General features: G+C 50.8%; 1 protein-coding gene across 4 annotated transcripts in view; it reads left to right on the plus strand.

Annotated features, from left to right (window-relative positions):
• The window catches only part of gapdhs (glyceraldehyde-3-phosphate dehydrogenase, spermatogenic), a 34,661-nt gene that overhangs the window by 3,256 nt on the left and 12,725 nt on the right, over positions 1-18,680 (plus strand). For 3 of the 4 annotated variants that reach the window (XM_063038936.1, XM_063038937.1, XM_063038935.1), the window contains exons 2-7: positions 5,387-5,451; positions 5,827-5,923; positions 7,050-7,156; positions 15,221-15,311; positions 17,172-17,290; positions 17,788-17,869. In XM_063038936.1, coding sequence (XP_062895006.1) covers positions 5,387-5,451; positions 5,827-5,923; positions 7,050-7,156; positions 15,221-15,311; positions 17,172-17,290; positions 17,788-17,869 — 561 coding nt within the window. Of the gene's footprint in view, positions 1-1,137; positions 1,228-5,386; positions 5,452-5,826; positions 5,924-7,049; positions 7,157-15,220; positions 15,312-17,171; positions 17,291-17,787; positions 17,870-18,680 lie in introns of those variants that run through there. The other variant, XM_063038938.1, reaches the window with a different exon arrangement.

The following is an 18,680-nucleotide window of genomic DNA, read 5'->3' on the forward strand; positions in this document are numbered from 1 at the left end:
GAATTGTATTGCCTCCCTTCCTGTACATCTTGACTTTAGATATAACACTGAGTCATGTCAGCTGCGGAAATTCTCTGAATAGTTGGGTGCGTAAAGGGAGGATGGGAGGATGAATACAGGGCTCTGGTGGAGGACTTTGTCAAATGGTGCAAGCTGAATCATCCGCAGCTCAACATCAGTAAGAGAAAGGAGATGGTGATGGACTTTAGGAGGACTAAGTCTGCATTGCTCCCTGTTACTATTGATGGTGACGACGTGGATGTGGATGTGGATGTGGCGGGGACCTACAAGTACCTGGGGGTGCTCCTGGATGACAGATTTGAGTGGAGCACCAACACAGAGGCTGTGTACAAGAAGGGCCAGAGTCCCCTCTACTTCCTGAGGAGACAGCGGACCTTTGGAGTATGTGGGCATCATCTTCACATATCCTCCCAGTCTGTTGTCGCCAGGACAACCTTCCACACATGGTGTGCTGGGGCAATGGCATCAACACGGGTGATGCCACCAGACTCGATAAACTGATTAGAAAGGCTGGGTCTCTTACCGGAGTCAAACCGGACACGGTGGAGGCTGTGGTCGAACAAAGGACCCTATGGAAAATCCTGGCAGTTCTGGGCAATATTTCTTACAGTCTGCATGCTACCTTGGCTGGACAGAGGAACATGTTTCGGAATAGAGTAAGATCAAAGAGCGCAATATAAGGTTATTCTTACCCTCGGCCATTAGGCTCTATACTGAGTCAACCTATAGCTGGGGAAGTGATGACCCCCTCCTGTTAGTCTGTTCGAAATAGCTTTTTTTTAATTGTTTCTCAATTCTGTTCTAATATTTGTAAAATTAGTGCACTTGTAATGCTACAGTGACACTGTAATTTCCTTTGGCATCAATAATGTATCGGCCTATATCATATAGGCACGCACTGTCACATTCACAACACTATAGGAAAGGGTTATTATCACTGACATATGTCGTGAGGTGTTGTCTTGATCTTAGCCACACACACGAGTTCTGCGGCAGAAATCTACCCCAGGCTGCAGTGTTGGGGGAGGAAGTACAGAAACTACATCTCCCGGCGAGCTCCTGGGGCCCTGCGCAGGCGTAGTAGCGCACTCCCCGCCAAAAGTTTCTGGAATGCTCTGACGCACCGTCGCCGGGTAACGTGACGTCACGGGCTATAAAAAGAGTGGTCCGGGAGCAGAGGTTTATTGAGACTGCGGCATCTGGCAGGTGTGTGTGTCGGGGGCGGGGGGATGCACCGGGGTGGAGGCGATGCATCCGATTGAGGGTGGCTACGTTGTATTGCATTGGCGGCTGAATGCATCGCAGGGTCCACGCAAGGGGGGAGTTGTGGGGTAGAAGAGGGATGCATAAGTGAGGGAGGAGGTGGGGGGCACGCAGCGCTGTGAGAAATGCCCACGGGAGGGTGGTGGGTGCCACACTGGGTTACTGTGTGCGTGCGTGGAAAGGCCGAGCATCAGTGCACTGACTCGGGGGGTGGGGAGACGCGGGGCAAGGGATGGGACGGCCGTATTGCAGGAGCTGCGGCAGGAAAGGATTACGGGGGGAGGGGGTACAGAAGTGGGAGGGGGTGGTGTTGGGGAGATCTGCAGGGGTGGAGAGTCGCGGAGGGCGGCTGTAAATCGGGGTGACGAGTGGGCGGTTTGTCCTGCTGTTGCATAACAACTGGCGCTGCGGGACACCTGTGTCGCTGTTTGTGTTTTATTTTTGCCCCACGGAGCCCCTGCCCCGCCGATGATTCGGAACGGTGGGGGGTGGAGATGTTCCCGAAACACCAGCTGCAGCCGCCGGCTCGCCCTAAATCCGCTCCCTCCCTCCCTCCCCCGGGAGTAGCGATTGGATTGCGGCGGGGGAACTAGGTCACCGCAGAGAGAGAGAGAGATCAGCCGGGTTGTCAGTCCCTCTGCCTTCAGAGTCAGGGTTAATAGCATAAGAGGTGAAATATGTTTGCTTAGCGGCAGCCCGTTGTTGATGTATCTCCCCTTGATCGTAGAGGGCACGTCCTAGGTACTGGGGGACCTTAATGATGGATGCCGCATCTTTTTTTGAGGCATTGCCTTTTGAAGGTGTCCTTGATGCCCGGGAGTCCGGTACCCGTGACGGAGCTGTGTTTGCAACCTTCTGCGGCTTTTTATTCCCGATCCTGTGTAGTGGCCCCTCCGCACCGACGGTGATGCAACCAGAAAAATCTCCACGGCGCAATTCGCGCGTCTTCGGTGACGCGACAAGTCTCCCCAAACTCCGAATGAAATATAGCTACCGTCGTTGTAAATTGCATCAATATGTTGGGTCCAGGGTGGACCCTCAGAGGAGGTGACACCCAGGAACGTGAAGCTGCTCACCCTCGATGAGGTCCAGTGTGTGTGTGTGTTCCCCCGACTTCCCATTCCTCACGTCCACAATCACTCTTACTGACATTGAGTGCAAGGTTGTTATTGAATTATCACTCAACCAGCTAATTTTTGTTTGTGTGTCTGTGTCTGACTCTGTCTCTCCCTCCCCCTCCATCTGGCTACACACTGCCCACCCCCCCCCGTGTCTCCAATACAGTGTATCCTGTATCAGTTCCTCTGATTCTCAGTATCTACCCCTCTCCCTCCCCCCCAAAGCAGGGGCTACATTGTACTGTATCCACTTTCAGCCCCATGGAGACTGAGACTGTGAGATGTAGGAGCAGAATTAGAGATTCAGCCCATCGAGTCTGATTATGGCTGATTTATTTTCCCCCTCAGCCCCATTCTCCAGCCTTCCCCTGGTGACCTTTGATGTCTGACTAATCAAGAACCTATAAACCTCTCGTCTTAGATAGAACCAATGACATGGCCTCCACAGCCGTCTGGGAATTCCACAGAATCCCCGCTCTCTCCTCATCATACTAAGGAATGTCCTTGAATTCTGAAGCTGTGCCCTCTGGTGCTGGACACCCTGCTATTGGAAACATCCTCTCCACCTCCACTCTCCCGAGGCCTATCAGTATCTAGTAGGGTTCTCGTTCTCTAAACTCCAGCAAGTACATAACCCGGAGCCATCAAATGTCCTTGTACATTAACCCCTTCATGCCCAGGATGATTCTACTCAGAGCTGCCTGGACCCTTGCAAATGGCAGCACGTGCTTTCAGAGATAAATACCACCTATCCCCCCTCTCATTCTCCTCCAGGACAACGACTCCTGATACTCCAAGTGCAGTCTGACCAGTACGTATGTTATGCATTTAGGGAGATGAAGATAACCAGTCCTCTTGAAATGGATGCTAACATTACATTTGCCTTCCCATTAGCTACCCGCTTACAGCAATCCCTTTCCATTCCACCAACTCCCCCTCCCCCCCAGATTCTACCCTTCGGGGTGTGGGAGGGGGGAAATTCACGATGGACAATTAACACACACCTCCCCCGACCCACCCGGCATCGGGGATGTGTGAGGGAATGATCCCCCAGGGGAATTCACAAACCAGTTCCCGGGATTGAACCCGGGTGTCCGGAGTCAGAAGGCAGCAGCTCTACTGGCTGTGCTGGCCAGCCCCTCCCCTTCCCCCAGGTGTGAACGATGTTAACCCCGGGATTGTGATGAGTTATTCTGATCTGTGCTGGCTGGCTTCTCCCCTTCCCCCAGGTGTGAATGATGTTAACCCCGGGATTGTGATGAGTTATTCTGATCTGTGCTGGCCAGCCCCTCCCCTTCCCCAAGGTGTGAACGATGTTAACCCCGGGATTGTGATGAGTTATTCTGATCTGTGCTGGCTGGCTTCTCCCCTTCCCCCAGGTGTGAACGATGTTAACCCCGGGATTGTGATGAGTTATTCTGATTTGTGCATTCAGGGTTGGGGCGGGGGGGGCAATCTCATTACTCATTATAGGATGACCCCAGGTATGGGACTGGAACTCAGCGCATCCAGCAATAGTTGGGAAGGCAGAGGGCATCTTGGTCTTAGTCGGGGAGGGGTTGGAGTTTAGAAGGGGTTGTTCTGTCAAGAAAGGAGACGGTTGCAATACTGTCAAAACGTTTTAGGCACATATAGGTAACTAAGGTGCCCCAGACTGGCACAGTGCTGCAGTAATTTTGGGCGTTGTACTGCTGCTGCAAAAGATTTCAATATACATGTGAGCAATGTTAAACCTGACTCTGATGTTGACTGAGAGTGGGGAGGGGAACCATGGTTGGGAAAAGGGGGAAGGGAGAGGGGAGGGAGTGGGAAGCACCAGAGAGACGTTCTGTGATGATAAATAAACCGATTATTTAGAAGTAAATGACCTTGTGTGCTGTCTCCGGGCTGGGTGTGTGTCTGCACCTGTGCCACCTGTCCCAGACCCCTCCGCAGAGCTCCACCCTCACCATTCCCTGCACCCTTTGCACCCGCCACATTTACAAACTCACTCTCCACTCCACACTGACAAATACAGTACTTTTCAAAAGCCTTAAACACTTCCTATATCGAAATTTTCACTTTACATTTAGACATTTTTATTTCTCGGGCTTTTGTACAATATTGATTTCCTTGGAGTGTACAAGAACGATGACCTTATTCAAGCATACAAGATCTAGGGGATAGGCGAAGTTCAAAACAACTTTATTATCAAAGTGTATATATGTCACCATATACAACTTGGAGATTCATTTCCACAGTTAATCCAAGAAGCACAATAGAATCAATGAAAAGCTGCACCCAACAGAATGGACAAATTGTGCAAACTGCAAATTCAAAAGAAAATTAAATAATATCAAGGACACGAGATGAAGAGTCCTTGAAAGTGAGTCCATAGTTTGTGGGAACGGTTCGGTGATGGGGCGAGTGAAGTTGTCTTCACTGCTTCAAGAGCCTGATGGTTTGAGGGGTAATAACTGTTCCTGAAGCTGGTGGTGTGGGTCCTGAGGCTCCTGTACCTCCTTCCTGATGGCAGCAGTGAGAAGAGAGCATGTCCTGGGTGGTGGGGGTCCCTGATGATGGATGCTGCTTTCCTGTGACAGCACTCTATCTAGATGTGCTCAGTGGATGGGGGGTGGGGGGGGGTGCTTTACGCGTGATGAACTGGGTTTGATACTAAGATATTCTCGTTATTGGGAGAGTCGTGTACAACTGGACAAATCTACTAGATTGAGGGTCAATTGTTTTGAATCTGAATTGTGTAGAAATTTCCCCTCTCGGGCCAGTGAAATCCGGGGAATTCTGTGCCCCTGAGGGTGTTGGGGGGGTGCAGAGTGACAAATGGGTGAATATCTAGGAGGTGGGGAGTCTGAGATGAGGCCCGTGTGGGTCGTGGGGATTTCCTTGGGAGAAAGCCCGCCCCACCCCTCTGCGCAGCACAGACTCACTCCGGGATCCTCGCTGTCCTCGTCTCTCAAAGTGTTTTTATCTCCTACCCTCCTCAGGATTTTCTGGCTGTCGTCTCTCATCACCCGTCCAACATGGCAGAGCTGTCAGTCGGAATCAATGGGTAAGGAGGCTCCCTACCCCAAGAGGGAGCTCCCCCAGAGGGGGTCCTTCTCTCTGACCGCCCTCTCGCCCCGCCTACCCAGGGATCCCTGCAGGTGTGGAGGGTATCTGAATCTGCAGTGGGATCTCCTCTCCGCGGGGAAGGACCTCAATGGGGTGCGTGGGGAGGGATCTTCGTCTGGGAGCCGGGGTGGCGGGGGATCTCCATGGGGATTGGGTGAGGGACGGATCTTGTCAAGGGGGTGTGGGAGGGATCTTCACGTGGGAGGGGGAGCATGGCAGATGAGAATGGGGTGGGATCTCCACAGGATTGGTGGGGTGAAGGTGATATTTGGCCTCATGTTTCTGTTTCCGACCTCCTCTCCCCGCCCCATAGATTTGGACGTATCGGACGCCTCGTTCTCCGTGCCTGTCTGGAGAAGGGAATCAAAGTGGTGGCGGTGAACGACCCGTTTATCGACCTCAACTACATGGTGAGTGGGGGTGGGGATGATCTGATCGGGCAAGGGACACATTCGACCCCCATCCTCACCCTGGTGTTGGGTTGAACTCATTGGGACCTTCTGGATGTCCCAGCCAAGTGAGGTGTTGCTGGTTCCTGGACTCCCCAGGATCTGATGGGTAAGCTGGCAAAGGGGGTCAGAGAATCAGAAACGGGCCTTTCGGTCCAACTGGCCCACTCTGACCAAGCTCCCCATCTGAGCCGGTCCCACTTGTCCGCGTTTGGCCCACGTCCCTCGAAACCTGTCCTATCCACATACCTACCTGAATGTTGTTACTGTACCTGTCTCACCCCTCTGGCAGCTCATCACACACAGACCGTCCTCTGGGTGAAGAAGTTGCCTCTGGAGTTTAAAGAAAAACTCTGCCCTCTGGTTTTTGTTTCCCCAATTTTGGGAAAAAGACTGAGTGTATTAACCTTCTGCCCCCGCCCGGGATTTTATACACCTACAAGGTCTCTCTCAGTCTCCTGCATTCTGAAAAATGAAGACCCAGCCTGCTTATCCTCTCAATAACTGAGTCCCTCGAGCTCTGGCAGCGTCCTCGTGAATCTTTCCTGCACCCTCTCCATCTTAATGACAGAACTACACACAATACCCCCAGTGCGGTCTCACCAACGTCTTGTACAGCTGTAAAGCGACGTCCCGACCCCTGTGCTGATGAAGGCCAGTGTGCCAAACAGTTTCACCACCCTGCCTACCTGTGACTCTTCATCCAGGAAACCATCTACCTGGACCCCTAGGCCTTTCTGTTCTACCACGCGCCCCAGGGCCCTGTCGTTTACTGGGAACGTCCTCCCCTCGTTTGTTTTTCCCAAGGTGAATCCCCTTGGGCTTATCTGGAGTAAGCTGTTCACTCTTCCTTGCACCACTCCCCCTTGGATCGGAATTCCCTGCAAATCCCAGTGGCTGTTGTCACTGTCTATGATGGCGTTTCATTTTACGGTCACTGGCCTTTTGTATCTTTCATTCCAAACGGCTGGTGGAATTTGGGGTCGGGTCATTCATAGCTACTGGATGGGAGTGGGAATAAGGGGTGCTTTGTCCTCCTCTCTCCCCTCACCCTCTCCCGCCATCTCCCTTCTCCCCTTTCCTCCAGGCTTACATGTTCAAGTACGACTCCACTCATGGCCGTTACCGTGGCGATGTGCAGGTCGAGGACGGCAAGCTGGTGGTGGACGGGAACCCCATCTGCGTCTTCCAGTGGTGCGTACGTGGGTGTGTGGGATGGGGGTCAAGGGTTCTGGGGGGTGGTCTGTCTTTCCCTCCCTCCTCCCAGCCTCTGGGGGTAGTGGGTGGGGGAGGGGGCTCCTTCCTGCCTCCCTCCTCCAGGCCTCTAGGGGCTGCCATTGCTGGATTCCTTCCTCCAGGGCTTTGGGGGAGTGGGGGAGTGGGGGTGACACTGTAGCCTCCCTCTCTCCTCCGGCCTCCGGGGGCGCCACTGCCAAGAGGCCTGTCCTCAGATGCCTCATCCCCTTCCCAAACCTCCAGCCGCCACCACTGTCATGAAGCATTGCACCTCCTTCCCTCCGTTGAGGGGCCGTGGTGAGGGAGGGGGTCTGGTGAAAGTACCACATTTCCTCCCCTCCCCCTGGGGGGAGGAGGTGTGGCTGGTGGGGAGGGAGGCTATTTGATAGTGTCCACCAGGAACTGCAACTCCTCCCCCACCCCGCGGGGGTTTGGAGCAGGGAAGAGGGTGAGGGAAGTGAAAAGGAAAGAGGGGAGGAAGGAGAAGGTTAGGGGGGAGAGGGAGCGGAAGTTGGGAGGAAGACCATAAGACATCGGAGCCAAATTAGGCCATTCGGCTCATAGAATCTGCCCTGCTATCCCAATATGGCTGAGTTACTAGACCTCTGAACCCCATTCTGCTGCTTTCTCCCTGTAACCTTTGACACCCTTGCTAATCAAAAGCTATCAACCTCAACTTCAAACAGACCCAATGACTTGGCCACCACAGCGTCTCTGGCAATGAATTCCGCAGATTACCCTCTGGCTAGCGGGACGCCCTCCAGTTCTGAGACTGTGGCCTCTGGTCTCGCACTCCACCACTACAGGAAACATCCGCTCCACTCAGTTTCCCCCTCATTCTGGTGGGGGAGAAAGGGAAGGCGTGGGGCAGGAAGAGTGAGGTGTGGGGGGGGGGTGGAAATGGACGGTGATGGAGAGAGTAACCTTGTGCTGCGGTTCCAATTCCCACAACCTCCGTGATCCCGGCTCTTTGATCAGCGGTCTGTCCACATGGCTGCGCCTGACATCAGTTCCACCGCCTCCCCCCCCCCGCCGCACTGCCTCCGCTCCACTGCCCCTTGTGAATAGGAACCTGACATCAGTGACCCTACACTCCCCTCGCACCATTGTCTCTCTGTTTGCTCGGAAGAATGAGACGGAATCTCATTAAATCCCTTGGATATCCCCCCCGCCCCCCCGAGGTGCAGTCACTGGGTTCATTCGGGACCGTGATGGACAGATTTTGTGATTTAGAGATTCAGTGCAGAATTGGGCCCTTCAAGCTGCAGTACCAGAGGCCCATCGATTTAACCCTGACCTAGGCACAGGAGAATTTACAGTGACCAGTTAACCTTTCTACTGTGGGAAGAAACCGGAGCACCCGGAGGAAACCCACACATTCCACTGGGAGGGAGTACAAATTCCCAACACTGATCCCCCGAGCTGTAACTGTGTGGCGCTGAGGCAGGGCCTGCGGATGGATTGGAGAGAGTGGGAAGAGATGGGGAGTGGAGTGGAGCTGGATTCGTGGGAGACCGGCACTGAAGGAACGAGGAGGGAGGGACGAGGGAGAGGAGGGAACTGGTTTATTGTTGTCACACGTACGGTGAGAAGCTCGTCTTGCACCCTGTTCATACAGATCGGATCGTTACACGGTGCATGGATGTGGAACAAGGAAAAACAGTAACGAATGACAGATTCTGAAGCTGCTGGGGATCCAGAGCAACACACACACAAAGTGCTGGAGGAACTCAGCTGGTCAGGCAGCGTCTACGGAGGCGAATAAACAGTTGAAATTTCAAGCTGAGACCCTTCTCAGTGCTCAATGTCAACTGTTTATCCCCTCTTGTGGAGGCTGCCTGAGCTGCTGAGATCCCCCAGCGCTTTGTGTGTAAAACAGTAATGCAGAAACAAATGTAAAAACTACTGAAAGAGTTCTGTGTGGGTAAACAATGACAGGGGTTGGGGAAAGGAAGTAGGGAGAAATGGGAGGAGAGAGGGGTGAGAGGGAGACAAAGGCAGCGTGGGGGGGGGTGTGGAGGATGAGACAGGGAGAGGGGGGCCCACAAAGGTGGGAGATAGACCTACCTGTTTCCATTCCCTCCGCCACCACCTCCCAAATCCCCAGTTACGACGGGTTATTTCCCTCCTCGTCAGTCCTGTGCACAGCTAGATCCCAGAGGCTGGCCTCTGACTGAGACACGATGATTGAATTCATGGGTTTGCCACACGTATCTTGTCACTGACCCCGGAATGTGTTGGTAATGCCAGAGAGGCAAAGCTTTATTTAATAATACGATCATCTCAACAAATTTATCACCGCAAGTAGAGTTCAGCAGAATATAAAACCACTGGCAGGTGGTCACTTGGAAAGAATTGTCAAGTTCATCTCACTCCTGAACTTATTCAGCCGGCTCTGCCCTGTCTTTAATGACTTTTCACTTCAATGGTTCCTTTTAATATCAGAGAATGTATACAATATACAAGTTAAAATTCTTTTTCTTCACAGACATCCACAAAAACAGAAGAGTGCCCCAAAGAATGAGTGACAGTTCAAATACTTGAACCCTAAAGACCTCCCTACTGCCCCCTCCCACGCAAAAGCAGAGCAATGACCCTCCCCCTCCCCTAAGGGACAGAGAGGGGAGACTTAACAGGACAAACAAAATGCTCGCTGCTTTATGGTGTTAATGTCTACCACGTCGCTTCCTTCCCCTACCCCCCGAGTACTCCGACTCGAGAATCTGAAAGAGAGTTCACCAAGCCCCCAACAGCTGATCTGCGTTCCCGATATCCCATTTCCCCCCGCGACGCTTCAGTTGGTGGCACTGGTGTGGAATCTGCTTGTTCCCAGGGCCGCAAGGCATCAGCACCTCGAAGGTGTTCTTGCCTTCTGGGCTGCATCCTCAGGATATTGAAAAGCAGCCGATCAGTGAGTCCCGGGAGCGGGTCCCATTGCTGCAGAGAACCCAAGTGTGAGTGTCGCTCTCGATCAGGGTCTTCGACAGAACCCCATCCTCCTCGAGAAGTATCTTAACGAAGTGTCCTAATCTCACTGTGGAAGTTGTGGTAAGGTAGGGGTTAACATAATGTCGAGGCGAGGATGGAGTGCAGACTGCCCAGGCAAGGGAGGTCTTTGCATTGCAGGCTACAGAGCCACTTCACCTACAGAGACAAGAAGTGACACTAACTGAGGGCCAATTACTTCACAAAGTATCATCGTTGTCAGCTTGTAGCTCCATGGACTTTTAACACCTGCATTGTGAGTGGCGATTGATCTTGCAAGTAAGGAATGTCAACGTAAACAGTTTACCAAATAGCCAGTATCTGTAACTGTGAGTCAAATCTGTGCGAAATGGCATTTTTTTGTTCGTACGTCAAAGCGGTGTGGTGATGGGGGGGGGGCCCACGCTGTTCTCCTGGTGCACAGGTAAAAATGAAGTGTGGTTGAGGAGTGAGTGTGAGCTTTTCGAGTCCAGTGGCGATGACACCGCGCACCGAGATTAGCCCAGTGGCGCAGGGGGTAGAAGCGTGATCTCCTGGATTCAGAGATTCAGGTTTGATCCCGACCTGCGGCACAGTCTGTGTGGAGTTCGCACGTTCTTCCTGTGACCCTGTGGGTTTCTCCTGGGTGCTCCAGTTTCCCCTCACATCCCCCGCCCCCCCCCGCAAAAGAAGTGGTAAGAAACAATTTACCCTTAGAGTGTGGTTAACGGGGAATAGACAGGGATAGGTGAAGAAGGACATTACTGATTGACTAGATTGATTGAGCAGCCTTCCAGATAAATTGTGAGGTGATGGACTTTGAGAGGAAGAATAGTGAGAATTGGGTTATTGTGATTTTGTGGACTGAGATACAATGGAAAGCTTTTGTTTGTGTGTCACTCTGTACATTGAGATGGTACAAATGGACAAACAGAATGCAGAGTAAAGTGTTACAGAAGAAGTGCACTGCAGGCAGATAGTAAGGTACAAGAGGCACGACGAGGTAGCTTGGGAGATCAAGAGTCTATCTGGATTGTCTGACAACAGGGTAGAAGCTGTCCTTGAGTCTGGTGGGACGTGCTTTCAGGCTTTTGTGTCTCCTGCCCAGTGGGGAGGTGGGGGTGGAGAGAGAGAATGTCCAGGGTGGGAGGGGTCTCTGGTTATGCTAGCTGCTTTTCTGGGGGCAACAGGAAGTGTAGACAGAGTCGGTGTTGGGGAAGCTAGTTCACGTGATGTGCAGAGCTGTGTTCACAACTCTCTGCAGTCACAGGCAGAGCCGTTGCCATACCAATCCGGGATGTATCCAGATAAGATGCCTTCTATGGTTTAAAATTTTCTGAGGGTCTACCTGATGATTTTCCTTAACCTCCTGAGGAAGTAGAAGTTCTGGTGAGCTTTCTTGACCATGGTGTCTCCAGTTGGATGGTAAGAGTGATCCATAAGAAATGAATGGTAGAGGCTGAGCGACAGAGGGACCTTGGTGTACACGGTCAGGGATCCCTAAAGGTAGATAAGATAGGACACTTGCCTTCATTAGTCGAGTCACTGAAAGCAGGAGCCGGGGGATGTGGTTACAACTTCCATCAACGCTGGCTACTGCACGTGAATCTGGTCACCACAGTGCAGGGAGAGGGTGCACAGGAGACACTGCCTGTGATGGGCAAGGAGAGATGGGTGGAGGCTGGGTCTGTTCTCCTTGGAGTGGAGGGGGCTGAGGAGAGACTTGATAGAGGTGGACAGAATCACAATAGGGACTTGTCAGATCATTCCACAGGTAGAACGAGGCAAGGCAATAACAATGCAGAATAAAAAGTAAAAGCTACCCTAAAGAGTGCAGAGCAGATAAAGATCGTAATGAGGCTAATTGTGAGGTCAAGGCTCCAATCATTGAACAAAAGGTCCATTCAAGGTAACCGTGGGGTAGAAGCTCTCCGTGAGCCTGGTGGGACGTGCTTTCAGGATTTCGAATCTCCTGCCGGATGGGAGGGGGGAGAAGAGAAAATGTCCGGAGTGGGTGAGGTCTTTGGTTATGCTGGCTGCTTTACTGAAGCAGCAGGAAATGTAGTCAGAGCCCATGGAGGGGAGGCTGGTTTCCATGATGTGTCCACAACTCTCTGCGGTCTCTTGTGGTCACGGGCGGAGCAGTTGCCGTACCAAGCCGTGATGCATCCAGATAGGATGCTTCCTGGGGTGCGTTGATAACAATTGGTGAGGGTCAGGAGGAACACGCCACATTTCGTTAGCCTTCTGAGGAGGTGGGGGGGTTAGTGAACTTCCTTGACTGAGGCATTTCCTTGCACATGAGGTGAACTCTTCACCCTCTGTCACCAAAGTGTTCTGAAACTTTAGCTCAGAAGTTATAAATTCTTGCACAGGTACTGATCCAACTGAAACTTTATACACTCCTGAATCATGTTATTTTCCTATATAGGCAAAATCATAATGGGCATTAATAACCAATAGAAACTAGGAGTGAAAAGTTAATAACACCATAGAGTTAGTAAAATAATTATCCAAATGCAAATGAGTGTTCTATAATTCAGAAGAATGAGATGGAATCTTATGGAAACAATCATGAAAGGCATAAATGAGAGAGACAAAGAGAAATGTGGGTGCTACTGGAACTAGGATAAAGTGTCAAGATTTGGGGGAATAGATTTTGGATGGAGATGAGGAGGAACTGCTTACACCAGAAAGTAGTGAATCTGTGTAATTCTTTGCCCAGAGAAGCAGTGGAGGTGACATCATTAAATACACAAACATTTGTATTTAAGGCACAGTGAGATGGGTTTCTGCAGATCAGGGGAGTTAAGGTTCTGGGGGAAAGGCAGGTAGGTGGAGTGGAGTTAATGCCAGATCAGCCATGATCTTGTGGATTGGTGGGGCTGTCGAGCCTGTTCCTGTTTCTTCTGTTCTTATTCTTTGTCAGTATCCTTACCTCATCCTAGTCTGCCTGGCGACCTTGGCTCCCAGGCTGTGTGAATGGCAGCTGGGTTCGCGAGAGCAGAGTTCAGCGTGTATTGACTGTACAGTGTCTGTATGCTGTCTCTGTCGGATATCTTCTTAATCCTTGCCTTGCAAGTAATCTCCTCAAATGGTCATCTTCCCCATTTCCCACCCCCACCCCCACCCCATCCACCACCTCAATTCCATTGGTGAACACTTCCTTGCCAGAACCATAATTAAGGAGAGAAAGCTATTTATGTGCAATGATATGGGGTTTACTGACTGCGAAGGTGTAAATCCAAATGAATACCTTAGGCCCTATTGGATATAGATAGATAGCCACAAAGGGAAGTTTCACTGGAGTCACCTACTCTTCCAAACACTACCCTCTTCATCCTCCAGTGTGAGTTTAGCAGCCAGTGCCCACCATTTCAATGCTGGGTGCCCTCTCCCTACCAAAGACAACACAGTTCTGTTGTCTTTAGTGACACATGTTGAAATCCAGACAAAACTCTTAAAGCACATCTAAAACTCAGACCATTTCTATCTTTTAAAAAATTCCAAATTACAGTTTCTAAAAAAAACAAAGGATTTCCAAAATAGAAGGTACAATTCCTGTCAGGTGAAGAGACATGGCAACGAATTGCAGACAAATGAATGGTACATTGTAGAAAGCAAAGGCAGAGGAATGGATTCTAGTTCACAATCAGAATCAGGCAAGTGTTGTAAAATTCGTTAACCTAGCAGCAGCAGTTCAATACAATACATAATATAGAAGATAAACCGATTACAATGTACGTATATTGAGTAGATTTTAAAACATGCAAAAACAAATAATATACATTTAAAAAGTGAGGTAGTGTCCAAGGGTTCAATGTCCATTTATGAATCGGATGGCAGAGGGGAAGAAGCTGTTCCTGAATTGCTGAGTGTGTGCCTTCAGGCTTCTGTATCTCCTACCTGATGGTAACAGTGAGAAATGGGCATGCCCTGGGTGCCGGGGGTCCTTAATGGACGCTGCCTTTCTGAGACACCGCTCCCTAAAGATGTCCTGGATACTTTGTAGGCTGGTACCAACAATAGAGCTGACTAAATTTACAACCCTCTGCAGCTTCTTTCAGTCCTGTGCAGCAGCAGCCCCCCCCCCCCATATCAGACAGTGACGCAGCCTGTCAGAATGCTCTCCACAGTATATCTCTAGAAATCTTTGAATATATTTGTTGACATACCAAATCTCTTCAAACTCCTAATGAAGTATAGCCACTGTCTTCCCTTCTTTATAACTGCATCGATATGTTGGGACCAGGTTAGGTCTTCAGAGATCTTGACACCCAGGAACTTGAAACTGCTCACCCTCTTCACTTCTGATGCCTCTGAGGATTGGTTTGGTCCACCCCTCATTCCTATAATTTTTTGACATTCTTTAACTAATCCCTGTCTACATTTATACTATTTTTCTGCCTTCACACATACATGATATTTCTTCAGATGTCCTTTTTACACAAATGGTCTCGAAGCTCCTTGGAGATGCAGTCCCCTGATCCACTATTAATGTTCTGAAGCTGACACTGAGCATACAAACTTCCCAGCTATTAATAGATCACCCATTTAATGCTCTAAGTAATATTATCCATCTGATCTGCAAGCTTCCTTGAACTGAATATAGCCAGCTTATCTGGTCTGAAACAAGCCCAACGAAATAGCCCATTGTCTTGCACTCCAACTCCTGAGAGGTCAGTCTGGGTGTTGTGAGCTAACATCCTGGGCAGTGCATTTGTTTGCAAAATTGTTCTTTCAATTTCAAACTGATTACTAATTGCCATTTACATTAAGAACTGAAGACTGGCTCCCGTTTACAACATGAAGCTAAACAAAGAAGTTCAACTGATTCTGAAACAACAATTTGTTCTTTCCCAGTGACATTGCTGTGTTTAGAGAGTCAAACTTGGCAAAAAAGAAAAGATGAGGCCCCTGGCCCCGGGAGTGAATATCTCTCGCACGTTTTCCCTGGGCGGGCTCTGGTACGTTCGAGGCTGGCCAGTCCCGGGGTGGGGCAGATCAGCCATTTGGAAATGGTGCACTATGTCTCAACATCCTGCCTTCCTCTTGCAGCATGAAGCCAGCAGAGATCCCGTGGGCCGAATCCGGGGCACTGTACATCGTTGAGTCCACTGGTGTCTTCCTCAGCGTGGAGAAGGCTTCAGTGAGTAGGCGGAGGCCCCCGTTGGGGAAGGGGGGTTGTATTGGTGTGGAACAATAGGTGTAATGAGTTAGCCTCCTGTGTCATGGCTTTCCTACTTGTGCTTCTAGATGGCCTTTCCTACGCATGTGTGTAGACTTGTTCATTGGTTTATCACTGTCCACAGCACAGAAACGGACACGTTGGCCCATTGGGTCCAAGGTTCCCACCCAAGCTAGACCTATTTGCCCGTGTTTGGCCCTGGCCCATATCCCTCTAAACTGTCGATGACAGGTGGGGTGCCTCAGGGATCTGTTCTGGGACCCTATCTCTTCGTGATTTTTATAAATGACCTGGATGAGGAAGTGGAGGGATGGGTTAGTAAATTTGCTGATGATACTAAGGTTGGGGGTGTAGTGGATAGTGTGGAGGGCTGTCAGAGGTCACAGCGAGACATCGATAGGATGCAAAACTGGGCTGAGAAGTGACAGATGGAGTTCAACCCAGTTAAGTCTGAGGAGGTTCATTTTGGTAGGTCAAATATGATGGCAGAATATAGTATTAAAGGTAAGACTCTTGGCAGTGTAGAGGATCAGAGGCGATCTTGGGGTCTGAGTCCACAGGACACTCAAAGCAGCTGCGCAGGTTGACTCTGTGGTTAAGAAGGCATACGGTGCATTGGGCTTCATCGACCGTGGGATAGAGTTTAGGAGCCGAGAGGTAATGTTACAGCTATATAGGATCCTGGTTAGACCCCACCTGGAGTATTATGCTCAGTTCTGGTCACCTCACTACAGGAAGGATGTGGAAACCCTAGAAAGGGTGCAGAGGAGATTTACAAGGATGTTGCCTGGGTTGGGGAGCATGCCTTATGAAAATAAGCTGAATGAACTCGGCCTTTTCTCCTTGGAGCAACAGAGGATGAGAGGTGACCTGATAGAGGTGTATAAAATGATGAGAGGCATTGATCGTGTGGATAGTCAGAGGCTTTTTCCCAGGGCTGAAATGGCTAACACGAGGGCACAGTTTTTAAGGTGCTTGGAAGTGGGTACAGAGGAGATGTCGGGTAAGTTTTTTTACGGATGGAGTGGTGAGTGCATGGAATGGGCTGCCGGCAACAGTGGTGGAGGAAGATACAATAGAGTCTTTTAAGAGACTCCTGGATAGGTACATGGAGCTTATAAAAATAGAGGGTAATGGGTAACCCTAGGTAATTTCTAAAGTAAGTACATGTTCGGCACAGCATTGTGGGCCGAAGGGCCTGTATTGTGCTGTAAGTTTTCTATGTTTCTAAGTCAAAACATCTTCTCCAGGGCCTCGCAGAGACTCTTGGTCCTGGCTTTTATGCTGCGGTGTCGTTTCCCGGATGGTAGCAGCTGGAACAGTTTGCGGTTGGGGTGGCTTGGGTCTCCAATGATCCTTTGGGCCCTGTCGCTGTAAATATTCTGAATAGTGGGAAGTTCACATCTACAGATGCACTGAGCTGTCCGCATCTCTCTCTGCAGAGCCCTGCGATTGAGGGAGGTACAGTTCCCATACCAGGCAGTGATGCAGTCAGTCACAATGCTCTCAATTGTGCCCATGTAGAAAGTCCTCAGGATTTGGTAAAGTGGGTGAGGTGTGTACATTAGCATTGTTTAGAAGATATTTGATAGGAAAGGTTTAGAGGGATAGTGGGAAAATGGTGTAAACGTTGACGTGCATTGTGGCTGGCGTGGACCAGTTAGGCCAAAGGCTCTGTTTCTGTGCTGTGGGATAGGAAATTTCTGCAATTTTCTTCCCCAAGAAGCTCGGTGTATTTGAATCTTTGGTCAGAGAAAGGCTCGAGACCGAAGAGAGGCTGCAATGAAGGTCCCTCTTAATCGCATCTGTCTTGCGTTTCAGCTGCATCTGCAGGGCGGAGGTAAGCGTGTGGTGGTGACGGCTCCTTCCCCAGACGCCCCCATGTTCGTCATGGGGGTCAACGAGGAGAAATATGACCCAAGCACCATGAGTGTGGTCAGGTGAGGCCGAGCAGGGACAGGTGCAACTGCAACTGGTAAGGTACTGTCACACATGCAGAGAAAAGCTCTAGTGTTCAGTCAGACATCGGCACACCGGGGGGAGTACAGGTGGGAACAGAGTGTTACAGTTACAGACAAAGAGCAGGACAGCCAGACAATAAGGTGAGATAGATTGTGAGGTCGAGTCTCTCTCTTATAGTAAATGTTTAGTCTCTTCCCCCCGCCAACCTGTGCACTCTCTTACCCGCCCCGCTCCCCTCTCAGCGGCACGTGCACTGTCTCTCCTGCCCCCCTCAGTGGCTCATGCGTGCTCTCTCCTGCCCCCCCCATGCATGAATGCTCCCTCGTGACCCACTCTCCCTCCTGACCCCCCCCGCCCACCCACTCCCCCCCCCCCACAACTTCTCTTTTGCTCTTGTACACACATAAGCTTGGGCTCTCCCTGTCGATATTCACTCTCTCTCTCCCTCTCTCTCTCTCTCTCTCTCCACCTGCAGCAACGCCTCCTGTACCACCAACTGCCTGGCTCCCCTAGCAAAGGTGATCGAGGATAACTTCGGAATTGTGGAAGGTCTGATGGTGAGTTTGTCAACACCTCGGGTTCTTCCTCCTCCCTCCACCCCCACTCCAGGGAAAACAGTCCCAGCCTGTCTGTCCAGTCTCTCCTCATAATTCTCACCTTCCAGTCCCGGTAATGTCCTGGTGAATCTTCCCTGCACCCTCCCCAGCTCAATGACATCCTCCCTGTCGCTGAGTGACCAGAACCGCACACACTACTCCAAGTGCGGTCTCACCGTTGTCTTGTGCAGCTGTAGCCTGACATCTCAACCCCTGTACTCAGTGCCCTAACTGATGAAAGCCAGCGTGCCAGGCCCTTTCTTCACCGCCCTGTCCGCTTTCATCACCACATGTACGACACCCTCCAGGACCATGTGTAAGTCCTGCCCTGGTTTAACTTGCCAAAGTGCAACAAAACAACACGTTCTTGTCCGAGTTAAGCTACCTGCTGTTGTTGGCCCTCTCCCCTAGTTGTAATTGTAACCGTCTGGTTCTATGGGCTGTGCAAGTCTGGGGAAGGCAGTCTCTGGCCCCACCAAATGTGTGAGATTGAGGTCCAAAACCTCCTGTTTGTGCGGATGCTCCGTGATGGCTTTTTCCATTGGGAGTAGGGGAGATTCAAACAGGAGGACATGAGTTGAGAGTTAAAGGGCAAAAGTTTAGGGGTAACATGAGGGGGAACTTCTTTACTCAGAGAGTGGTGGCTGTGTGGAACGAGCTTCCAGCAGAAGTGGTTGAGGCAGGTTCGATGTTGTCGTTTAAAGTTATATTGGATAGCTATATGGACAGGAAAGGAATGGAGGGTTATGGGCTGAGTGCAGGTCGGTGGGAC

Source organism: Mobula hypostoma (genome assembly GCF_963921235.1).
Source record: "Mobula hypostoma chromosome 8 unlocalized genomic scaffold, sMobHyp1.1 SUPER_8_unloc_1, whole genome shotgun sequence".
Lineage (NCBI taxonomy): Eukaryota > Metazoa > Chordata > Chondrichthyes > Myliobatiformes > Myliobatidae > Mobula > Mobula hypostoma.